Source organism: Pygocentrus nattereri, chromosome 6 (genome assembly GCF_015220715.1).
Source record: "Pygocentrus nattereri isolate fPygNat1 chromosome 6, fPygNat1.pri, whole genome shotgun sequence".
Taxonomy (NCBI): Eukaryota; Metazoa; Chordata; class Actinopteri; order Characiformes; family Serrasalmidae; genus Pygocentrus; species Pygocentrus nattereri.
Genome location: NC_051216.1, coordinates 46,473,073 through 46,496,357, shown reverse-complemented (window position 1 = coordinate 46,496,357; position 23,285 = coordinate 46,473,073). Strand labels below are relative to the sequence as shown.

The 23,285-nt window shown below is 42.2% G+C and overlaps 1 protein-coding gene across 1 annotated transcript in view; it reads left to right on the top strand.

The window, feature by feature from the left end:
* edar (ectodysplasin A receptor) overlaps positions 1-16,693 on the top strand; it is a 58,804-nt gene extending 42,111 nt beyond the window's left edge. The window contains exons 7-12 of the mRNA XM_017717953.2: positions 636-761; positions 1,236-1,310; positions 5,384-5,456; positions 10,204-10,399; positions 11,724-11,784; positions 15,835-16,693. Coding sequence (XP_017573442.1) covers positions 636-761; positions 1,236-1,310; positions 5,384-5,456; positions 10,204-10,399; positions 11,724-11,784; positions 15,835-16,178 — 875 coding nt within the window. The 3' untranslated portion in view covers positions 16,179-16,693. The remainder of the gene's footprint in view (positions 1-635; positions 762-1,235; positions 1,311-5,383; positions 5,457-10,203; positions 10,400-11,723; positions 11,785-15,834) is intronic.
* The last annotated feature ends 6,592 nt before the right edge of the window (positions 16,694-23,285 follow it).

Here is a 23,285-nt window from a genome sequence, read left to right as displayed (position 1 = left end):
CCAGTAAACGCCAGTCGCTCCCGGAGCTGCAGCTCCGTCTTCGCCGGAATCACAGGAGCGATTATAAAGTTCCAGTGGTTGACAGCTGGGCTCATCACCCATAATGTGTTCGAGTTCACCGTAAAAAGGGCGCGTTATTCGGCCACAGTCACTTCTTTGGTTCATGTCCTCGGATTCTTTAAACTTTTTTTGACGCTGCAGCCTCGGGCTCCTCTGGCCGCATTCGGCCGTTTAATTCGAAACCTCTTCGAACCCGGATCGTTTGCGATAAGCCTAAATGTGAGTCTCAGCAGTGCGAAGTGATGACAAATGTCGAGTTGGACTGACGTAAAGGGGCATGAATTCCAATCTGGCTGTTCAGACTGAGCCGCATTGCCGCAGATCGGATACGATTTCAGTCCCACATATGAAAGCATCTCAAATCGGAACTGAAAATGTCAGATTCAGTGTGTTTATCTGTTCACACTGCCACACATCTGTGTCACATATGAAGGAAAAAAAACAGATTTGGGCCGATTTTATCTGCTGTATAAATGTAGCCTAACTCACTATTTATGATCCATAAACATGTGCATCAGCTTCAGTTCAAAACAATTTATGTTCTTCTTCAAAACTACCATTTGATCATTTTCCAGATCCAACTGGGCAGGGTCACCTGGCAACAGCCCTCATCATTGCCATGTCTACCATCTTCATCATGGCCATCGCCATCGTGATGATCATAATGTTCTACATCCTGAAGGCCAAGCCGAGCGGGCAAGGTGCGTCAACAGCCGAGAGTTGGGTCCTTCGTTAGCTGGCTGGCTCTGCTAATCTGCCTGATGTTCCTATAAGGCAGTTTTATCAGCTGTTTACTGAAGCAAGCGATTAAAATCAAGTTAGATTAGCTCACTTGGAGCTAATATAGCATATGTTAGCCCTGCCGTGGACCACTGTATTAGTCACGTCCCAGAATACGGTGTCAGTAATACTACCATAAGTAATAGCATATGAGTGTCGGATGGTGGTCCTGCAACTCGAGAAGCTTCTTGAAATGTATGAGTAAGCGCACACATACACGCACCCAGGGGACCGGGAACCACAGTTTGAGCAGCCCTGGATTAAGTTTACAGATATTCGGTCTTGCATTCCAGTATCATTCCCATTTCCACAGGCATTAACTAAAACCAGCAGGGCTTGAAAGAGAGGCAGATTGCATTAGCAAATGCTAACCGAATCTGTCTTTTCAATCCCAGCATGCTGCTCTGGACAGATCGTGAAGACCATAGAGGCTCCCACCAACAAGCAAGAAGAGAAGAAAGAGGTTAAAGGTACGTAGGAAAACGGAAAGTCATCTGCAGATTTTTCCTTGATGTTTGATCTGATGACGTCACTCGGTGAATAAAGCTACACTCATTTGAGGGATTCTTTTCATCCTTCCGATTTGAGGCCTAAGTCACTGACAAAAAGCGTTGCATTCCCGTCGTCTGCAGGGCGGGGACTTCCTGACAGTTTTGCGGTCGCCATACCTCTTGTGTAGTGATGAAGGCTTAGTGGAATGTAGAGATGGCATCAGCAGACAATCCTGAGTTGAATATAGAAAAATCTGATCCGATTCTGTAGCAAATTGGTTTGTCCAGCATTTTTAAAATGCCAAAGTAGTATTGCTGTCAGCCTCAGCTGATGTGTATGATTTTAGTAGCAAATTGGTAAAAGAAGAAATAGTATTGCGCCACCTCTACTGGAACATGTAGCTTCACTTCTACCTTTAGGGCAGACTTTGCTGAGGTATAATGGTCTTTCTCTGAGGGCCTCAAAGAGGCGTGCGGGAGAATGGCTTCTTCAATTATGCTCACTGTGATTACAGACTTCAGCTGTCAGTTTAAGGCAAGGGGTTAAACACAGCTAACAGCTATGAGGTGAAAATTACGACAGATTCGCCACACGCATGAATAAAAGCACGTCAAAGTCGAGGCAAGCGGACAATAAGCGAAAACATATGAGGAACAGCAGACGTGGATTTGACTGCCGGTCAGCACCTGCTGTGAACAAGTCCACATGTTTGCAAATGTCCAAATGTGGATCGTGCCTTTCCTCAAGCATGGAGCTAACGTCAGTCATCTTTCTCTTTATCCCAGCATGCAAGGCCAGCATGTCTGTCTTCTTGAACGTTTGCATTTCCAAGCCTCGTTTTCTTTTCAGAACATTCAGACATCAGGCCACCTTGCTGTACAGTCTTTTGATGTGTTAGTAATCCTCTAGCCCTTCATAATTGGTCAGTTTCTGAAACAATTATTTGATATTATCCAAAAATACTCCACTAATATTGGCACTTAACCGCAATATCGATATCGGTGATGGGGATACATGTGACCGATACCATGAAGCAGTTTCTGATGTGTGCATGTTTGCCAGTAGACAGAACTTAACGCATTGATAGTGAGGGACGAGAAGCAGCAGTAAAAATGCTCATGGCAGAATCTGTAAGTTTTTGGTGTGAATAACATGGTAACAGACCCGTTCAGTAATCATTCGTCTGCCGCCGCGTGGTCAATTACAGTCTAAGTTAATGTTACTGAGAGAGCTGTAGGAACTGCCAGACTCTTGGCGTAATGATGGCGCAAGCCTTTTGCCTTGATTTAGCCTTTTGCACAGCAGCCTGCTAGTCGATCACACAGTGGTGGGGTCTCGCGGCACGTTGCTTCAACCAGGCCAGAAAAACCCTGAGAGTCGCTGATACTGACAGGGAAACAACAGTGATATTTACTGAACTGACACTCAGAGATTCAGTGCAAGTGAACAAAATGCACATATGAGACAAACGACTCAAGAAATCTGGACATGAAACAACATTCAGCTGTTTCTGAGCCAGAACAGCTGCTGTGTGCTGATGTGTTTATCTGTTCAGCTGTTTTTCTTTCACAATAAAGATATTTTACATTTACTTAAGTTGTTAATCATGGTTTATATTGCTAATCATATAACAGTACTTTGAAATATATACTGTAAATAAACAAGTTTCTTTAGTATCTAATAAATATAATCCAACAAGTAAATGCCATCATGTACCACATACACAGTGCCCTCACTGGTCAGCAATGGCTAGATGTCTAGAACATCAGTGAAACATGAGTGATTCACTGTGTTTTCCAGAGGAATTGCAGCAGCATCAGTGGTACAACTGAGGCCATTCACTAAGTGGACTTGCTAAATGATTGCAGTGATTATTTTCACGGATATGCATACATGATGGCTTACGTTTCAGCCAGCAGTCAGACTCACTGACAGATGGCAGAAGTGTAGCTGGGAGCAACTGAGTCCTCAGATGAATGGCATCATTGTGAATGGCTCTGCCAAGTCGGTGATTAACAGCCTCGTTTCCACCGCTGTAGGTGAAGTACTTGCTGGCTCGCTGCTCATACGGGCCCTTACGAGGAGCTCTGCTTTTCTTTTATTATTAGTTTCACATTAAACTTCACTACAGAACTTTCCAAACAGCAGTGAATGTAGTCAAACTACTATAAATGCTATTTTTCAACATCAGTTTGATTTTGAAAAAAGGAAATCAGAAAACTTTTTTTTTTTTTGCAGTTTTATTTATGCTTTTGAACAAGCGATTATTTCATTGCTGATTAATCTGTTGGTTGTTTTCTCGATTAATCGATTAGTTGTTTGGTCTGTATAATATTAGAAAAAGGTGACAAAATGTTGATGTCAGTGTTTTCCAAAACCCAAGATGACATTCTCAATGACTTTTCTTGTCCACACCATAAATTTATATTCACAGAGGAGTAAACAAATGAGAAAATATTCAAATTTAAGAAGCAGAAATCAGAGATTTACTCAAACCGATTAATCGATTACCAAAATAGTTGGCCATTAATTTAATAGTTGACAACTAATCGATTAATCGATTGTTACCGCTCTAATACTGAACATGAAAACTTCAAGGTAATAAAGAAAACACACTTTTATTATTGATAAAATGTACTTTCAGTTGGACAAAACTGAGCTGACAATAAATAAAGCACAAATTTGCCTGTGAATTCCAACCTTCTCCACAGCAATGATTGGTCATTCAAAGCAATGAATTCCATTCTTTGTACTTTGGCTGTGATTTATTCAATTTTATCGGCTTTTTATTTACTAAGTGTACCCATTATGATGCTGTGCTCGCAGTTTCCTTTGAGCTTATGTTGTTTTGCTGTGTTCTGTGTATCGAGTGGGATGTCAGGTTTTCAGGTGGTTTCAACCCTGTAGTGAAGTTCTTGGGTGCTGTATCTCCTCTTGTATGTTCCTCATAGATTAAGTGACCCTTATTAGTCCCACAATGGGGAAATTTTACCTCTGCATTTAACCCATCCGTGCAAAGAAACACCACATACACACTAGGGGGCAGTGAGCACACTTGCCCGGAGTAATGGGCACCCTTATCCGCAGCGCCTGGGGAGCATTTGGGGTTAGGTGTCTTGTTCAGTCATGTACTGTTGGCTCTGGGGATCGAACCGCCGACCTTCCAGTCACAGGGCCTAAAAACTAAAAACTGAAAGTGGCGCTCTTCAGCATTTTTAGCCAAAATGTCTTGGTGACACCCAACATGTCTTCGGTTATTTATAGATTATTTTGTGATGTCTATAAAACATACATAAACGTTATCACTCTTTTTGTTTCAGTTTTAGTTTTTGTTTGTAGTTTGAAAGCATCAGCTGCTCTTTATATTGAGTGAAATTTTCATAATGAACGGATAAACAGAAATTATTTGTAATGAAGTCTTTTTACTTTACCTTCTGTTATAAGGCAACATTGTTTTTTCCTTCTCCTTAGAAGTGACTATTTTGGAGATACATTTTTTTCCAACACTGTGAATATATTAGAGAAACCCCTACACTGTATCCGGTGAACACAAGAGACTGTGATTCTTATTCTGGTTCTGAAATCGGTGGTATTACCAACATGGTAAATTTACAGGAGATGGAAAAACCATTCATAACTTTCAATGCAAGTTAATGTAAACAGAATTTATTCCCAGCAGTTTTTGGACGTCTAGTGGTTCGTTCACCGTGAAGTTTTACCACAGTGCAAAGGGCAGCTAGAACCACCAAATGACATCAAAAAATGAACTGATAAAAATGGAGGTACAAGGTTTTGCTCCAACAACTGTATTAAATATTTGATTGTTTAGCACAAAAATGTGGTCCAGATTTTTGCTATTCCAAGAGGATGTGATATGGATCAAAGCAAAAATCTGGACCATCTGGGGTCTCTGAGGACCAGTTTGAGAACCACTGGTTTAGCCAATCGCAATGTTTAAAAAACATATATGAATGCAATTCTGGGCTAATCCAGATTTGACATATTTATTTATTGCACTTTTATTAACCACGTTTTTGAATGTTGATTTCAGAGAGTGTTGTGATATTCGCCGAGAAGGACGAATTTGACAAGCTCAAGCCACCTCCTCCAAAAGCAGTGAACAGGTAAGCCAGGAAAACATGACACCACACATACTTCAAAAACTCAGTGAATATATTTTTATGCATATGTTAAATACTCAGTAAAAAAAGGCTCTTTATGTGTATTGCATACCAATGGTCACCATCCCTGCATCTGGAGATCAACATCCCTGCAGGTGTCACTTTCAGCCCATTATTTAATAAAACTCATCGAAAGGCACGAATGAGCTGAATTAGTTGTGGTGAATTAGAGTTAAGTTGTAAATTAAACACTAGAAGGCGTATAATTTGGTCTGAACTTACTAGTGTAAGTTTGGAAGGTTGGTGGGACAAAAGTGTCCATCAACATTCCCAAAAACTGACTGATTCTAAGGTTTAGTTTAAAGTACTTTGGCACTATACTTAAGACAACTTTATCACATATAATACACACACTTTGGTCCACGGTATACATTATTATATTACTGTATACTGTGGAGGCATGAGAGTTCAGTCCCCTGAAAAAAACCTAGCACACTTGATCAATTTGAAGATCTTCTGAAGACACTTGGACCAGGTGTTGCAGGATTCTTCAGGTCCAGAGTTGGTGACCATTGACGTACATCGGGGTGATGATCTTTGTAGGTTAACACACCTGATAGAACTTAGCAGCTGGTTGTGAAGTTTTGTAGGTTATTTAGAGCAGGAAAATCACCAAACTGTGCAGGACTTTGGCCCCCAGACCACTCTGACCTATGCCATGTAAAGCAGTGGACAGCAACTCTACTCCTGGTTAGCTACTTTCCTGTGAAGTTTAGTTCCAACCGTACATTTCCGGCATTTGGCAGATGCTCTTATCCAGAGCGCTTACAATTTGATAATTTTAACACAGGTAGGTGAAGGTAGTGTTAGGAGTCTTGCCCAAGAACTCTTATTGGTATAGTGCAGGGTGGTTACCCAGGCAGGGGATATTTTTAAATATTAAAAAATTTACTGATCTACTGAATTTCCTCTGATAAGAGGTATTCCGTAAATGGAGTTGCAGGTCTAGTCAGAGACAAAATTTCGCTGGTTACTTTGGTGACTATGTGACAATAAAGGCTTCATTCATTCATTCATTCAAAAAGCTCTTAAACTTTAGCTAAATTTGTTACCACAGTGCGGCACTTTACACTGTAATTTTCCTGCTGCCAACATCAGGTGAGAAAAAACTGCAGCGCACTGGCTGCAGGTCACTTATAACTCACTTTCAAACAGAAGCCAGGGGCCAATTAAAATCTGCCGGTGGGCCACATTTGGTCCTGCAGCCGGACTTTGGACATCCCTACTCTTACCTAACGCTGGTTCATCTGATCCACCCAGTCAAGGACTTCTGAAGAAGTTAATTAGCGGTAGCAGGTGTGGCAGATTGTCGTTGGAATTAGACTCAACTGGAAGGTAGATCTCGAAGACCAAGGCTGGAGATCACTGATGACTTTAATTCCAACTCCAATCTAATATGAATAGACCACTTGATCGGGACCGTCTGAAAATCTTTCGAGTATCAGGTCTGGTGGATTAAGGTTAGTTAAGCTCTTCATAGTAGATCTTCAAGACCCCCAGTAGCAGAGTTGGAGATCAGAGGTCTCCAAATCCAGACCTTTAATCCAGTTTCCAGTCCTGGATTTTCTAATTCTTGGTACGTGGGCCAGAAAAAGTCGCCAATCAGTTAAATCAGCTCTTCTGTTAACTGCCAGTCCTTACAAAATCCAGGGGAAACTGGATTCAGAGTCCTGATTTAAAGACTTCTGGACTAGACTGTGTACAGATTTCAATTCCAAGTCAGAACTAACAGACCTGATCCAGTTAATCCAAGACTTCCACAGAGACTGATTAGCATTACAGTTACACTGTAAAAAGGTAGCTCTCTAAGACCATGGTTGTTGGCCAATGATCCAAACAGTTGGTCAATAAAGCTCTTTATGCACACCAAATCGGTGGTTCTCAAACATCCAGATGGTCCACAGAGCTTTGCTCTGTGCCTTCTAGGTGTTGATAGTTGGGACCAAGCAAAAATATCACAAAAAAGCTGTCAAAATGTGCCCATCCACTTCCATCCTCCTCCTAAATAAAACAGTTACGAGCTGCAGACAATCTGAGAGCTTCTCGTTGAGTTTCTTGAGCGTCTAGAATACAAACAAGTTGTAAATGTGACAGGAAGAAGAAAGCAAGTGCGTTCTGCTGGAACCTGAACCAGGGCCTCAGAGAGGGTGTGTGTTTTTTTCTTTATCAGATTTTCTGCTCAAGATTGTACCGGTAATTAAGTCACCACAGGACAAGTTCCAGCAGTGATGTTTAGCTGCTAGCTCTTTCAGTGGGATTCTGCAAAGTGTGGGAGTCACAGGGAAAGCGAGTGCTTCTGTGCCCCTTTCTTGGGCCTGGCATGGAAAAACCAAGCTCACTGCACCAACCCCAACCTTCGCCTTTGACTGGAAACATTATGCGGCAAATGTGGAGGGGGTGAGTGGGTGAGGTGGCTTGGCGTAAACGTGCCCCGTGGCTGCAGGCTCTCCAGAGATGTTCGCTCTGCACAAACATAATCGACTGCAGTAATTATGAGACGCCTCTGCCAAAACCACCAGGTGAAAACAGCTATGATCCAAAATAAGATGACAGCATTTCGCTCCAATCCCTGTTTTTTCCACGTCTGGTACGAAGCGTCAGAGAGCTGCTCGCCTTCGCCGATTTCTGTGCAGGCTGTGTTGATTTCACTCAACAACTCAAAGAAGTGGGGTTCTTTACCGATACCGATACCGATCAGGCAAAACATTCTGACCACCTCCTCGTTTCTGCGCTCACTGTCCACTTTATCAGCTCCACTTACTGTATAGCTGCACTCTGTAGTTCTACAGTTACAGACTGTAGTCCATCTGTTTCTCTGATACACTTTTACCCTGTTCTTCAGTGGTCAGGACCCCCATGGACCCTCACAGAGCAGGTACTATTTGGGTGGTGGGTCATTCTCAGCACTGCAGTAACACTGACGTGGTGGTAGTGTGTTAGTGTGTGTTGCGCTGTTCTGAGTAAATCAGACACAGCAGAGCTGCTGGAGTTTTTAAACATCTCAGTGTCGCTGCTGGACTGAGAAACGAAAACATCTAGTCAACAGCGTCCTGTGGGCAGCGTCCTGTGACCACTGATGAAGGACTAGAGGATGACCAACACAAACTGTGCAGCAGCAGATGAGCAGTCGTCTCTGACTTTACATCTACAAGGTGGACCGACAAGGTAGGAGTGTCTAATAGAGTGGACAGTGAGTGGACACAGTGTTTAAAAACCCCAGCAGCACTGCTGTGTCTGATCCACTCAGACCAGCACAACACACACTAACACACCACCACCACATCAGCATTACTGCAGTGCTGAGAATGACCCACCACCCAAACAGTACCAGAAAATGGACACTTTTATGATCACATTTGACCGACAGCCGAGTCGGGCAGACTCTGAAGATGAGACTACATTTAATTCCCAAACTGTCGTCACCACTGAGCAGCTTTTCAGTCGGCAGCTGTGGCAGCTGTGACCTTCTCCAGCACGTGCTAACAGACTATAAATGCACTATAGCTGCAGTACATCATGCTCAGAGCTATGAGGCAGTGCCTGCAAGGAAAAGCAAGACAAATGAAAAGACAGTGTTTACAAGCAGGAGTCGCGCCCTCCTCCTCCTCCTCGTCCTCCTCCTCCTCCTCGTCCTCCTCCTCGTCCTCCTCCTAGTGCGGCCTAGCGGCACATGCCAGAAGATGTGCTAATGCAGGCTAGCGGTTGCCAACCCGACTCAGGTATTGGGTGTCTGTGAAACAATAGCGTTCTGTTAGCATCTCAGAGCTGCCTTTGTCAACAAGGTGCTTTTGGCGCAGGAGGAAGGCGACTCTTTAATTTAGAGATTAGCCTAGCCACATGCTAAAAACAAGAAGCTAGTCAGTGCCCTGAAGGCTAGATACTGCGCTTTGAGGTAAACAGAACTAAAGATGAATGTAGAAAGGCAGGTTTTTAGTGATAAATCAGTGATAGAAGTCTAATCTGTGCCGTGGTTATACTTTGTAGTTCTGAAGGATTTGGCTGATGCTCTCATCCAGAGCAACTTACAGTTTGATCATTTTACACAGGTGGGCGAAGGTGGTGTTAGGAGTCTTGCCCAAGGACTCTTATTGGTTTAGTGTAGGGTGGTTACCTAGGTGGGGGATTGAAGGCAGAGGTGTTAACCACTACACTAACCAACCACAGGATAAACCACATAACACGATAAAAAGCCTCGTCTCTTGTGTGGTTGAGAACGTAATCTCGCTTCGCAGCGGAAATAAGAATGTTTGTTCTGATTTTTCTGTACACTCATGGTTTGATTGCACAATGTTTAACCATATCTGGCTTGATATAGTGCTTACATTTGGTTTCTCTGTAGGAAAATATCACTGCTGTCGGGAGAAAATTTCGTATCTCCGTTTTTCAGTTTTTGATAAAATTTGAAACCGCCTGTTGTTTTTTACGTTGTGTGTAAATTTCATGAAGAACAGACCAACAGAAACGGCCCAAAATGACTTGGAAAGACGTCTGGTTCCATTGACTTACATTAAAAGTAGAGTAGGTTTTTTCCTTCTCCTGTAAAGTTCCCATTTTGGAGATACGAGGTTTTCTTCTGACAACAGCGATATGATTTACTTGTTAAATGAGTTTTCACCTTGAACCTTGGTGACGCTGATACAGCACCAGCTGACCCTGTAACCTTAACTCTCTGTCCTGATTGTGTGTCCAGTGAAAACGATGCATCGTCAGAGAACGAGCAGCTGCTGAGCCGCAGCATCGACAGCGACGAGGAGGCGGCGCAGGAGAAGCAGGGCGCTACTGACCTCTGCCTGCTGTCGCTCGTCCACCTCACTCGAGACAAGGCCTCGTCCATCGGCACCATTAACAACAACAACAACAACTGCAGCAGCAGCAAAGCTACAGGGGTGAGACACCAACCTGCACCTTCCTCACCCTCACGTCCATCCTTTAAAATTCCACTAAAATCACTTTTAGTCTGTGCCTCTCGCAGATATGAAGACCTTTTTCCCTACCACTTTTTATAAATATGATGTCTTGAAAATGTGGAAAATGTCAGTTTATGTCACCTTTATGGCAGTGGAGTAAACAGAGCCATAAAGCCGATATCATATAGTAATTTATCATTTATATTGTTTGTACCATAATATTGACACAACATCGCTTTTCAGTATTCACCGTATTTTTCTAGTGATATTTTTGAAATATATTTGATATATAATGTTAGATTATTAACTTTATTAGGGCCAACTTACTAATTTTATTAACACTAACCTTTTAGCCTTTTTTCTATTAACGTATAAACACCATTAATGCTAACGTATTTACGTTATTAAGAGAAACGTAACCTTATGAAGACTAAATTCATAACTTTTTAACTTGAAGAGTCATTTTTATTTTTACCAGGGCTACCTTACTAACATTATTAATGCTAACCTCTTTAGTCTTAGTAATGTTAACTTATTCACATCATTAATGCTAATTTATTAACTTTATTAATGCCAATTTAACTTTATTAAGTCAGAGTTGATTTAAAAAGTAAAGCAAGCAGAAATAAGAGAGAAAATTATTACATTAAAAACCAAATAAGATATTAAATTAGCATAGCCCAAAAACTAAAATGAAAACTAAACGTTAGATTGAAAAAAGTGCACTTTTTAAGACTATAGTTTTATTCAGGACAACTTATTAGCTCATTTTAATAATTCATTTCATTAATGCTCACCTAACATTATTAATGCTGACATTAACTTTCAACACTAACATAGTAATATTAATGCTGGTGTATTAAATTGTATAATTAAAAAAGTTTTTTTAATTATAAAATTAAAAATGTTTTTAATGCTTACGTATTAACTTTATTAACGCTGTTATGAACTCCATTAATTCGAACTTATTAACTTTAGTTTTGCTGAAATATCATCTGATACAGTGATAAATTCAGAAAAAAGCTGAGTTCTTGAAACGTTGATCCGCTCCGATATCGATGTTTCAGGTTGGATCAGGATGTCCGTAGAAAAGTCCCAGAAAAGTTGTTTTTCGCAGGATAAACCAAAATAAACTCTGCTTGACCTCTAAGCCAATTAACATTAACACAGCACAGGAACAAGATCAAAAGATCAGTCAACTGTGTAACCGCCGGCCGCTCTGCTCTCAGAGCCTAACGTGTGATGATGGTTCAGGTTTCCACTCAGTGTGACTCAGACTCCTCATCTTTCTGTGTCGCTGCAGATTCACAGTCGGAGGAAAAAAATCCTGGACTTGTACACAAAAGCTTGCAGTGTTGCTGAGGGTGAGTAGCTCCTTGATCACATGAAGGAATCATGAACACGTCATTCGAGGAACTGCGGACAATGTCGACGTTGTAAAAGCCATGAAGATGATAATAACTGCTAATGAGATTCTGTTTGATGTGTCACGCCTTTAAAAACGAGTGTTTGGAGTCTGTGAACCCTCTGGCTGCTCGTGGTGGCTAATGTGCTTCTTGGTAGATACTATGGTGATTCAGGTGGTTGCTAGGTGTGACAGTGTTGCTGGTTGGTTGCTATCTCAGGTGGTTGCTAGGACGTTGCTGTGGTGCACAAACCTCTGCAACTCAATCCTATGAGTTGTCAACAAATGATGATTGTACAAAAACCGGGTGTCACTCCAAAACTGTGGGATGAGTTAGTAGACAAAAATTAGAAAGAGAAGAAGAATAAACAGCTTTAATGCCAAAAAAGTTGGGATGCTGTGTAAAATGTAAATAAATGTGAATAAAAACAGAATGCAGTGATTTGCAGTGATCTGATAGATCCATATTTTATTCATAATAGAACAAACACATATCAGATGCTGAAAGTGAGACATTTTACCATTTCATGAAAAACATTAACTCATTTTGAACTTGATTGCTACAATGCATCTTAAAAAAAAAGTTGGGACAGGGCCGCGTCCACCTGTCGCTGGAGTTTTGGGGGAGAAAAGTTGTCCCGTTTTTGTCTAATGTAGGATTCTAACAGTCCTGGGTCTTCTTTGCCGGATTTCTCCTTTCGTGATCCGCCAAATAGTTTTCTACTGGTGAAAGTTCTGGACTGCAGGCCGGAGAGTTCATCAGCCGGATTCTTCTTCTGTGAAGCCACGCTCTTGTGATGGACTCAGTATGTTTATTGTCTTGCTGAAATATGGAAATATCCCTGAAAGCACCTCTGTATACTATTCAGCATTGATAGAGCCTTTCCAGCTGTGTAAGCTGCCCACACCATGGGCACTAATGCAACCCCAGACCATCAGAGATGCAGGCTTTCGAACTGTGCACTGATAACAAGCTGGTCTGTCTCCTCTTGAGTCTGCAGGAAACGGCATCTGTGGTTTCCAAAAAGCAGGTGAATTTTGATTCTGACCACAGTCCATTTTAAATGAGCCCTGGCCCAGAGAAGACGGCAGCATTTCTGGATCCTGTTTATATATGGTTTCTTCTTTGATTGCTTCAGCTGAAACTTGCATTTGTAGATTGCACGGCAAACTGTGTTCACACAGACGGTGATTTCTGGAAGTGTTCCTGAGCCCATGCAGTGATTTCCAGTACAGAATCATGGCTGTTTTTAATGCAGCACCTCCTGAGGGCCCAAAGATCATGAGCATCTAATATTTACCGTCACCTTTTCCCTTGCATACAGAGATTTCTCCAGATTCTCTGAAACTCTTGATGGCATTATGTACTGTAAATGGTGGGATTTCCAAAGTCTTCACAATTTTATGTTGAGGAATGTTTTTCTGAAGTTGTTTGTGAAGATTTTTGCAGTTTTCTGCCCATCTTTGCTTCTGAGAGACCCTGTAAAACGCTCTTTTTATACTCAGTCATGTGAGTTAGCTGGAAATTATTGATCTGTTTCTTATTAGTACCACTTATGTCTCCAGCCTTTTGTTGCCCCGTCCCAACTTTTTTGAGATGCGTTGCTGCCATCAAGTTCTAAATTGAGTGTTTTTTTTTTATATCAAATCGTAAAATGTCTCACTTTCAACATCTGATGTGTTCTATGCTCTATTGTGAATAAAACATGGGCGTCCCAACTTTTTTTGGAATTTGGGTTGTAAACATAAATAGAGGCAAGAGACAGTTTCAGAGATGGCACCATTCATTACCAGGTTTCAATATCAGGACTGTCTCAGCATAAAATACTGGACTGGATATCATTGGAACACAAGGATGAATCCGATCCAGCATTTTCCGCTGATATTGCCCTGTGCCGATACCTAGTAACCAAACAGTGCCACCCACCTTCAAACTCTTGCCTCTGTTTTCTTAAGAGAACTTCTCAGAGTCTTCTATTTTAAGTTTTTTTTCCAAGAACACTATAAAAACGTGGTTTGTTGGGTCACTGGGAGAGTTTGTCTCCATGCATCTGGAGAGAGTGAACGCTTTTGTTGTTCGTTTGCTATTCTGAGGACATCTGTCACGCATCTTGTATCTTGAATACATTAAGACTGAGCAAACAAAAGCAGGACATTTGGAACCGGGCTTTTCCACCAAGATGTACGTGTGTGTGCTTTTTCTTGATGTTTTGACAGCAAAATGAATGCCACCTGGAGTGGCACTGTTCGGAATTAACACTGACCTTTTCGGAGTTTGGGATAATATGTTCCAGCAAAAGTCAAACAAATTTTTAATGTTGTCCCGATTTTTATTCAGACCACCTCGATTTTATGGGGACAGACCAACTGGCAGTGGTTGCTGTGGGGGGAATTTATGAATATGAAATGTGGAACCAGCTCAGAACAGACCTGTGGACATACCTGGACCAAAGAAAACTAAGCATGCTGGTGACCAGCTGGACTTGTGACCTTGCCTGGTCTAAGAAAATAACATTTGGTCCACTCGACAAAGACCACCAAAGCATGTCCTGCCAATATTAACAGAATAGTGTGCCAAACTGTGAGAAAACAGTTTCTACATAAACTCAGTTGTAAGTCGTATGATTAGCCTGTTTGGTCTGTTTGTTTTGCTTCACGCTCTGGTCTGGAATGCTTCAAAATTCTTTTGGAAAGTATTTTTTTCTATTCAACATGTGTAATTATACAAATGATTTGGTGTCAAACAGTGTTCATCACAACCAGCTTTGAAAACCCTTTCTTCATACAAGTTTGCCTGCTTGCAGATGGACTAACAACACAAGGTTTAGTCATCGCTAGCTGGATCCAGCATGGATGTCAGCTTCTCTGTTGCAGTTTGAACAAGAAAATATATTTTTTATGTCAAATATCCATGGTAGGCAGTAACGCCCACTTCCTACTACATTAGGACCTGTACGAAAAATGCTGTAAAGGGTTTATTGAGTGCTGCCAGTTCAGTTCTCTAAAAAAACAGGTTTGTGTTTGACTTCGAGGAATATTTTAAGAGATTAGGAACGTTTACATTATGTGAGGGTTCGGTACCAATGTAAGGGTTCTTTGAAGAAATATCACTTTATGTGGAGTTTCTTTAAACTTCAAAAAGATTCTACGCAGTCAAACTTCCCATATAAAAATTTGGTTCTTTAAATCACTTTGCAGTCAAAGGTTCTTCAGGGAACCAAAAATGGTTCTTCTATGCCATCAAACACATTTTGACGTAGTATCGAGGATTAATAAATGAATATCCAGAAGGCCTGTGATCAAGTCTTCCTGATAAAATAGCTACTCTGGAGGCCCACTGCCTGCTTTAACTCAATAATGAGCTGTTAACAAGCTGATGGATTAGGTGTGTTGGAACCACCAAAAAGTGGAGAGCAGTGGGCCTCCAGGACCAGGGTTGAGAAACACTGTTCTAGTGGATTGTAATGGGCTGTACCAAAATCTAACTCGAGTAGCTCATCACTCTGATTTGCTTTAAGAGGTTTTTCTTCCACCTTGTCCAGAGTGAACACAGGCTGGTCTGAGGTTGTACGGAACCCAAATTTCCTTCGAGGACTCAATTTAGTTTTGCATCTCTGTGCCAAATGAAATTGCCATGTGTATCAGGTTTGATCATTAAAGTGGAACTTTAGGGAAACGGTATTTGCTCTTGCCCCAAATGGAGTCGATTAGCCAAGACATCTTTGAACTTCAGAAGCTTTGGGGAATCTACAAACTACAAAATTCAGGCTTTAGGATGGCTGCTACTACTGTTTTATAGCTATGCAATGTGCTTTAGTACATGCTTATAGATCATCATTGCTTGTTAGCTACATTAGCCTTAGTAAACTTCAGACACCAAGCTCGCCTTGGCTGGTCGATTATGTTTAGTGTAAAGGGAAAAATGTGCATTTTTCAGCTTCTACAATGATGATACTTTGGTACCACACAAATACAGGTATTCATTGAGTTGATGTCCGTGTCCCCACAGGTCTGAGCCCCATCGAGCTCCCCTTCGACTGCCTGGAGCGCACAAGCCGCATGCTTAGCTCCACCTACAGCACGGACAGGGCTGTAGTCAAGACGTGGAGGCACCTCGCCGAGAGTTTCGGCCTGCGGAGGGACGAGATCGGGGGCATGACAGACGGGATGCAGCTCTTCGACCGGGTCAGCACTGCCGGATACAGCATCCCAGACCTGCTGACCAGGCTGGTCCAGATAGAGAGGCTGGATGTGGTGGAGGCTCTCTGCTTCGACATCCTAGGAGGACCGGAGAGCGGAGCGCCCCCTTCCAGGCAACACCCGCCCCTTTCTTCCCGCTGTGCGAGCGTGTAAGAACCGGACACTTTCCTTGCTCCGAATCACATGAAGAATACCCACCCTCCAGAGGTGAAGAGGCTGACAGAGACAGTCGTGTTGGCCCTGTTACTGTGGGACATTTTCCGCTCTGTGCTTATACTGATAGGACAGAAAGCTTGAGCTACTGGTTCAGACTTTGTGGTCAGTCCAGGTTCCACAATGGAACATGAAGTCCTCTCCAGATTCGATGCAAATGGGTTTGTCTGTTTTTTCAGTGCTTCCTTCAAAACGTCCCAACCCCTTGTATTTGATTGTCACGTCCAAACAAGTACTGAAGTGGTTGTATATTTTGCGCTGGACGCCCCTATTAACCATATTTCCATGAATGGATTTTGGTAAGCAAAGCGTTTAATACAGCCTGCGCTTCATGGGTTTTGGCGACATGTAGATCGACCAGCTTGCACACTTCACCCAGTTGCATTTCTAAAGGCTGTTACATACCAAACGTGATGCCAACAAATAGCGTGAAAAAATATAAATATTTAAATGTACTTTTCTGCAGTGACATTATACACACCACATGCCTTTTCTTTGGAATTTATCAGTGTTTTTTTACGCTGTGAAAGAAAAAAAATGAACAAACAGGCAAACGCTAGTATCGCAGAGCTGATCTTCTAATGAGTATACTTGTGTGGAAACAACTTTTGATACTGGTGTGCTGCAAAATTCACTGCGTACAAGAGAATGTCGCCTCCACAACCAACCTCAAAGTCCAAAATCCAGTTGGCGTATTGCTGTCTTTAGCTAGGCGCTGGATTGGTTTAGAAATTCCACACTCGGTTTGTCCCCACAATAAATTAGTCTACATTTCCACCCACTTTCAACCCAAAATTTCTCAAGGTTGTCTAGACATTGTTATGAGATCCTGTCTCAAACCGCAAGACTAGGCGAACTGTGCTCGTACTTTCCACTGCCTCATTCAGGAGCTGAAGCTTCAAGTGTTCGGTACACAGCTCGGATCTCTAGAACTTGTGACACAGCAGAGCACAAACCAACCCTGCTGTTGCTAAATGCAAGAGACAACAGTGAATGGTCGAGCGAGTTCTTGTGACGTGCAGACGTTGCAAAAATCAAACAGAGGGCAAATAAAATAACTAAAAATAATGCTGCATTTTCACTACCCACAAAAAAAATCACACAAAAAAAATCATTTATTAGCATCCATATAATTACATAAAGAAATCATGCTTGGACTGTAAAGGCCTGTAGATTTCACAAGCGTTTGAGAGCCATTCATATCTCTCTTCTGTTTGCTGATATAAGAAGTGTGAGGCTAATCTGAAACATCTACGCCAGCAAACTCTATTCAGGATATGGTCCAATTTATATCCTGAGATGTACAGAGTTGTCATGGTTTTCCAACACCATTCAAGTCTCAACTAGAACCTTTTGAGTATCCACTGTGCTGTGCAGAAGTCAGAACCACCTTTCATTTATTTCCTTTACAGTTAAAATGTCTATTAAATCGAAGTCATTCAAGAGCAGAAAGAGACTCACTTTCAGTTCCTCAAAGAACCCCCAAAGCTCAATCTTAGAAGCTGGTTGATGATTTTCTGAAGTGATCAAACCCATTCAGTGGTGTTGAGGTCTGGACTCTGGGGCGGTCAGTCCATCGTCCAGCTTCTTTGTTTGATGTGTCTGTCTCCTTTTCTCAGTGAGGTTCTTCTTAATCAGCTACACATCCTTTCAGACCCACAGTGCTGAGTGGTCTTCTCACAATGGAAGGATGGACAGAAACATCTGTGGATGTTTTCAGATCTGAAGCAGCTTGATCTTCTCTCTCTCAGAGACGAGAGCTTTAAGTGCTGTTTATCTGATGGGGGCAGTGTTGGGGTCTACCAGCTCTTCTAGGTGGTTGTTAATAATTTTTTTGAACTCCAGCTTTGGAAACTCTGCTCTCCCTTTGAAGTATCTTGAATAATTAATAATGTGTATTAAAATAAATGAAGAGTGGTCTCTGACTTTTGCATGGTGCTGTATGGCAGCACAGCGTAAGAGCCTGAATACGTCGTTACGATCCAGCGCAGAAGAGATTCCCTTGTAACTCAGCGTGCTCTCCTATGGCTAGCCGCTGGCGCTTGTTCTAATTGGCTGGAATTGGTGTTTTACAACTGTTGGTGTAAAGTGCCTGTGATTTCCAGCACCTCATTAACTAACAAGACCAAATGGAAAAGCCATAAAGCGACCAGGGGGCTGCTGGGTAAGTGGTTAACTGCGAGCAGAAGGTAGAAATGAAGCATTAAAAGAGCAAAGAGGGTGGGGACCCGGTACCCATGCAGCGACCCGAGGCCTGGATTTGGACAGAGCCCGCATTAATAAGCTCAAAGCGACAAGTGCTCCTGACTAAAAGCAGAAATGCTGAACACTCCCCACTAAGACTTCATCTGCGTGTGCACTGTTTAGCTTTTTTACTGCATATTCATCTGGTTTAATTTCTGTAATTGAATGACAGCAAGATAAAGCAGAACTCTGGGAGGAAGAATGTAGAAAGCTATCAAAACATCTGGTTGCGATCAGTGACCAACATCTGTACAGACCTGGTCAACTTACCTCATTAACATTATTTTATGACGAGAGTAAAACTTTAGGAAATAGCAGAGGCAAAATACAACCCTTACAGAATATGAGTGTATATATAACTTATTACTGTACATATGCATCACGTTAAGAAGTATCATTAAAACAACTTTTGAAAGTATTTGTTTTTCTGATTATTCTGTGTCTTCTCTCATTACTGCCTGAGCTGCTGGTGCCCTTAATAAAGAACAACACTGCTTTCCTTTTAAGTGTCATTAAGGCTTTTGCCTTTAACGTTCAGTTTTGCTGAAGAACGTAACTTGGTTGGATTTTGAACCATTCATGGTGGACCTTTCCATAATTTCTGACAAGCTTAAGTCTAGGTTTATGGACTGGACTCATCCGTTCAGAAATCTCCAGCTGGGATTTTGTAGCAGGTTCTGACACCGTCCTTCAGAAACACTGAATTTGTTCTGGGAGCTTGAAGGACGCAAGAAAATGTTTATTTTTGGAAAAGATCGTTCTACTTTCTGATTGGAGTCATAGAGTTGAAAGGAATGGTTCAAATTTACATGTAGCCCAGACGCAGTCGATCAGCCAAAACATGTTTTTGGCTTTCTTAGTTTAGCACAGCGGCCTTGAGGCCAACATTGCTAAGAAACGCGATGTCAATAGACGCCCAAATCTTTTCTGCAAAAAGCACCCCCAAAACGTCTCTCACCCCACTCAGACCACGTCCACGGCTTCATTAAGATGGCACAGACTTGCCAGTGAGGTTTACTGTGTCAATGTAACTAGAAAAATAGATAAAAACTTCACAGCGTAGCTGAATATCAGCTGATATTTAGACAAAAGATTCGGGTGACTTTTGACTTCTGGTGTTTGTTGGCCCCGTAGCTCTGCCGCTGACCTAAACAAGCAATATTTGGACACCAAAAAAGACTTGGCTGATTGATTACATCTGGGGTAAGTTCCTGGAGCTTTGAGTCCCATACATGTTAAAATATATACAGCACTGTGTGAAAGTTTTAGGCACCCAAGATACATTTTCAAAATCTATTTATTTGTGTAGTTTGTGTTTATTTTCTGAGAAAATGAGTGTTAATATTTATAGAATATTAATTATGTATATATATATATATATATATATATATATATATATATATATATATATATACATATAATATATAGTGATTATCTGGACGTTAGTGTGTTTGTTTACCCGTCTCCAAGCCTCTCCTCGAGGAAGCCCAGTATTATATGTAGTTATAAAGCAGCTCCTGGTTTGACCAATCAGTGCTCAGTAAATTGAGCTCATGATGTAATTGATGATATTAACGAGTCTCTGTGGCAGCTGTGAAGGTGTTGAGGAAAAATATGGACCCGAGAAATTCTTGTTCCTTTTTATTGTTTTTCTGTTTATCTGAATTATGAATACGACTTTATTCTAATGTCTATTGTGATAAACTCACTGCTGAAGTCAGTAGTTTAAAAATTTGCTTAGATGCCTAAAACTTTCACACAGTGCTGTGTATAAATATATAAATCTGAAGCCAGTAGTTCATTTTGTTCATCACAGGATATTGAATTTAAATTATTTTAATTGAATAAATCATTCCAGTTCTATTTCAGTGGCACTGCTAGTTTGACAGTGGTCCACCATCCAAAAATATCCAGCCAAGGGCAGATCTATAGTCAGGAACTGACCACTGATGAAGGGCTAGCACCAACTAGCAAAAACAAAAACAAGAATGGAGGCACAAAGTTTTGTCCTGGCCATGACAATGTGCTCCTAGAAGAGCTGCCAGCATCACAAATGCAGTTGGAAAAGCTAATCCACCAGTGAAGAACATTCACAGACACCTTTAATCCATCGCTGAACTGTCCAGCTTCAGAAGATCCGTCACTAACATATTCACGAGGGGGAAATATTCTACTCTGGCTCATTCCAGACCCAAAATGGAGAAAAAAGAAGAAGAAATGGAAAGAAGTTGCTTTCAAAAAGGAAAGAACAGCAGATGCTTTCAAGCTTTTCACTGAAACCAGTCGACATCCGGGAGGGAAATCAGAAGCAGCCTGCGGAAAGGCTGAACAGAAGAGCGCTCAGGTTTAGAAGAGGAGTTTCTGTGTCCAGAGCAGCGTTTATCAGGGAATGGCTCATTTATCAGCATTTTACCTTTTACACTAAATACTGTATCATTTATATTTAGCCTGAGCTCTTATCCACTGCTGATACTGTACGTCTCATATGAAAAAAGGCCTATTTCAAATAGGTTGGATATAAAGAAAACCTTGTATCCCCATTTTTGTCGTTACGTTTTTCAGTTTTGACGTAATTTGAAAATGCCTGTTGTCGTTTACGTTGTGTGTAAATTTCATGATGAATGTACCAAAATGACTTGGAAAGACGTCTGGTTCCATTGACTTACATTTAAAGTAAAGTAGGCTTTTACCATTTTAGAGACAAAAGGTTTTCTTACGACAACAAACACATCTTCTAAGCTGCTTCTCCTGCTGGGTCGCAGGGGGAGCTGGAGCCTATATCAGCTGTCATTGGGCAAAAGGCAGGATACACCCTGGACAGGTCGCCAGTCCATCGCAGGGCAGACAGACAGACAGACAGACACATTCACTCACACCAAGGGGCAATTTAGCACGTCCAAATAGCCTGACTATATGTCTTTGGACTGTGGGGGGGAAACTGGAGAACCCGGAGGAAACCCACGCAGACACGGGGAGAACATTCAGACTCCACACAGAGAGGGCCGTGGTCGCCTGCCCGGGGACTCGAACCCAGGCCCTCCTTGCTGTGAGGCGACAGCGTCGTCCAACAACAGTGATATGCTGAAACAGGTCATATACTTGGAATGCCCCATAGATATTTCCGTATGGGCTTTGCCGTACGCACATTTGTCCCAATGATGTCACCGGGTACTCTGCATTTTGATGTTGTTAAGGAGCCAAAATACGACTATTGCTGCATGCAACTTAACACTCCTGCGCACTGAACAGACGTCATGCGAATGACCTCACCAACATACCCCACACAAGCTAGAACGCTTTGTGAGGTAGTTTAGATGCTTCAGCGGTTTTGGGCTACAGTTTGAGTAGCTGGTGTTTAACAGTGTTGAGGTAGTGTTAGCCTCATAATTCAGAGGACCCAGTGACACAAGGGGGCAGGTGGGGTGGGTCGGGTGAAAGTACACAGGACAAAATATACTGGCTCTAGAGAATTCCTGTTCATGACAGGACGCGACAGCAATGACTTCTGAAATATTAACTGTGGGTCAATTCTAAGCAATTCTTTTGCACTTCCTCCAGTTCCTCAAGGAGTCCTATTGATATAGTAGCAGCATTCCAGCCTGGAACACCAGCAGCCAGGGTTCCCACTCTGTTAAAGTGGTCATTTTCCAAGACTTTCATGACTAATGCACCTGGCAGCAGTTGCTCGTGGGGGGTCGTCTCAGAATCCCTCAGCAATGCCCCAATGGGCATTCAAAGGGATTTTTCACTGTTAGCTGGGTTCGCATTTTCCAAAACCACTCTAGAGGTTAGATCGATATCTTATCACATTTCCAGGTGTTTTCTGTGACTGGAAAAGGCTTTCCAGGAACCCAGATGCATCAGGTCCTATGCGGCCTGCCTAACATTTATTCCGAAATTTGTGGATCTTTTGAAATAAACATGCATCAGCTGGGCAGCGGCTCAGACCACTGAAGAAAAAGAAGCTGTCAAATCCGATACAGTCCATCCTTCTTCGGATGTCAGACAGGACTTTTTTTTCCTTTCCTTTTAGACGGTAATCCCGGACATTGAGGTGCTCGAGTCTGACAGGCACCTCAGGGGCTAAGCACTAAGCCCGTGTCATTAGCACTCGAGCGCTAGGTGACGAGGAACAGAGTCCACATCAGGCAAGGCCAGGTACGTACGGCCTCTCCGTGTTCTCACAGGAGGAGAAATGGAGCGTGACGGCAGGCAAAAGACTTCCCAGTGTGGTCAAACTGGCCTCAAATCCCCTGCATTGCTAGATTAAAAACAACTGGAACGCAGTGATGTTTTACATTAGATCACCTTCTCAACCTTAAAAGAACAGTTTGTGTCAGATTTACCCAGTTTTCCTCCTAAATGTAGCAGATCAGCCAAGACTGAAGCCTGTCTGAAGTTTGCTTCTTTAGTTTTGCACTGGAGCTACGAGGCTAATGTAGCTAACAAGTAATGGGCTACACCAATACCAAAACAACTAGCATAGTGCTACATGCTGCAGGCTTACATCCGGAAGGTCGCCGGTTCGATCCCCTTGGCTGACAGTCCATGACTGAAGTGCCCTTGAGCAAGACACCTAACCCCCAACTGCTCCCCGGGTGCCGTGGATAGGGCTGCCCACTGCTCCGGGCAAGTGTGCTCACTGCCCCCTAGTGTGTGTCTATAATAGTGTGTGTGTGGGTGTTTCACTGCACGGACGGGTTAAATGCAGAGGTCTAATTCCACAGTGTGCAGAGACAAAACAGTTGGCTAATGGTTCTAAATTCTATTCTAATTCTATGTAAAATCTTCACTTTTGTCCAG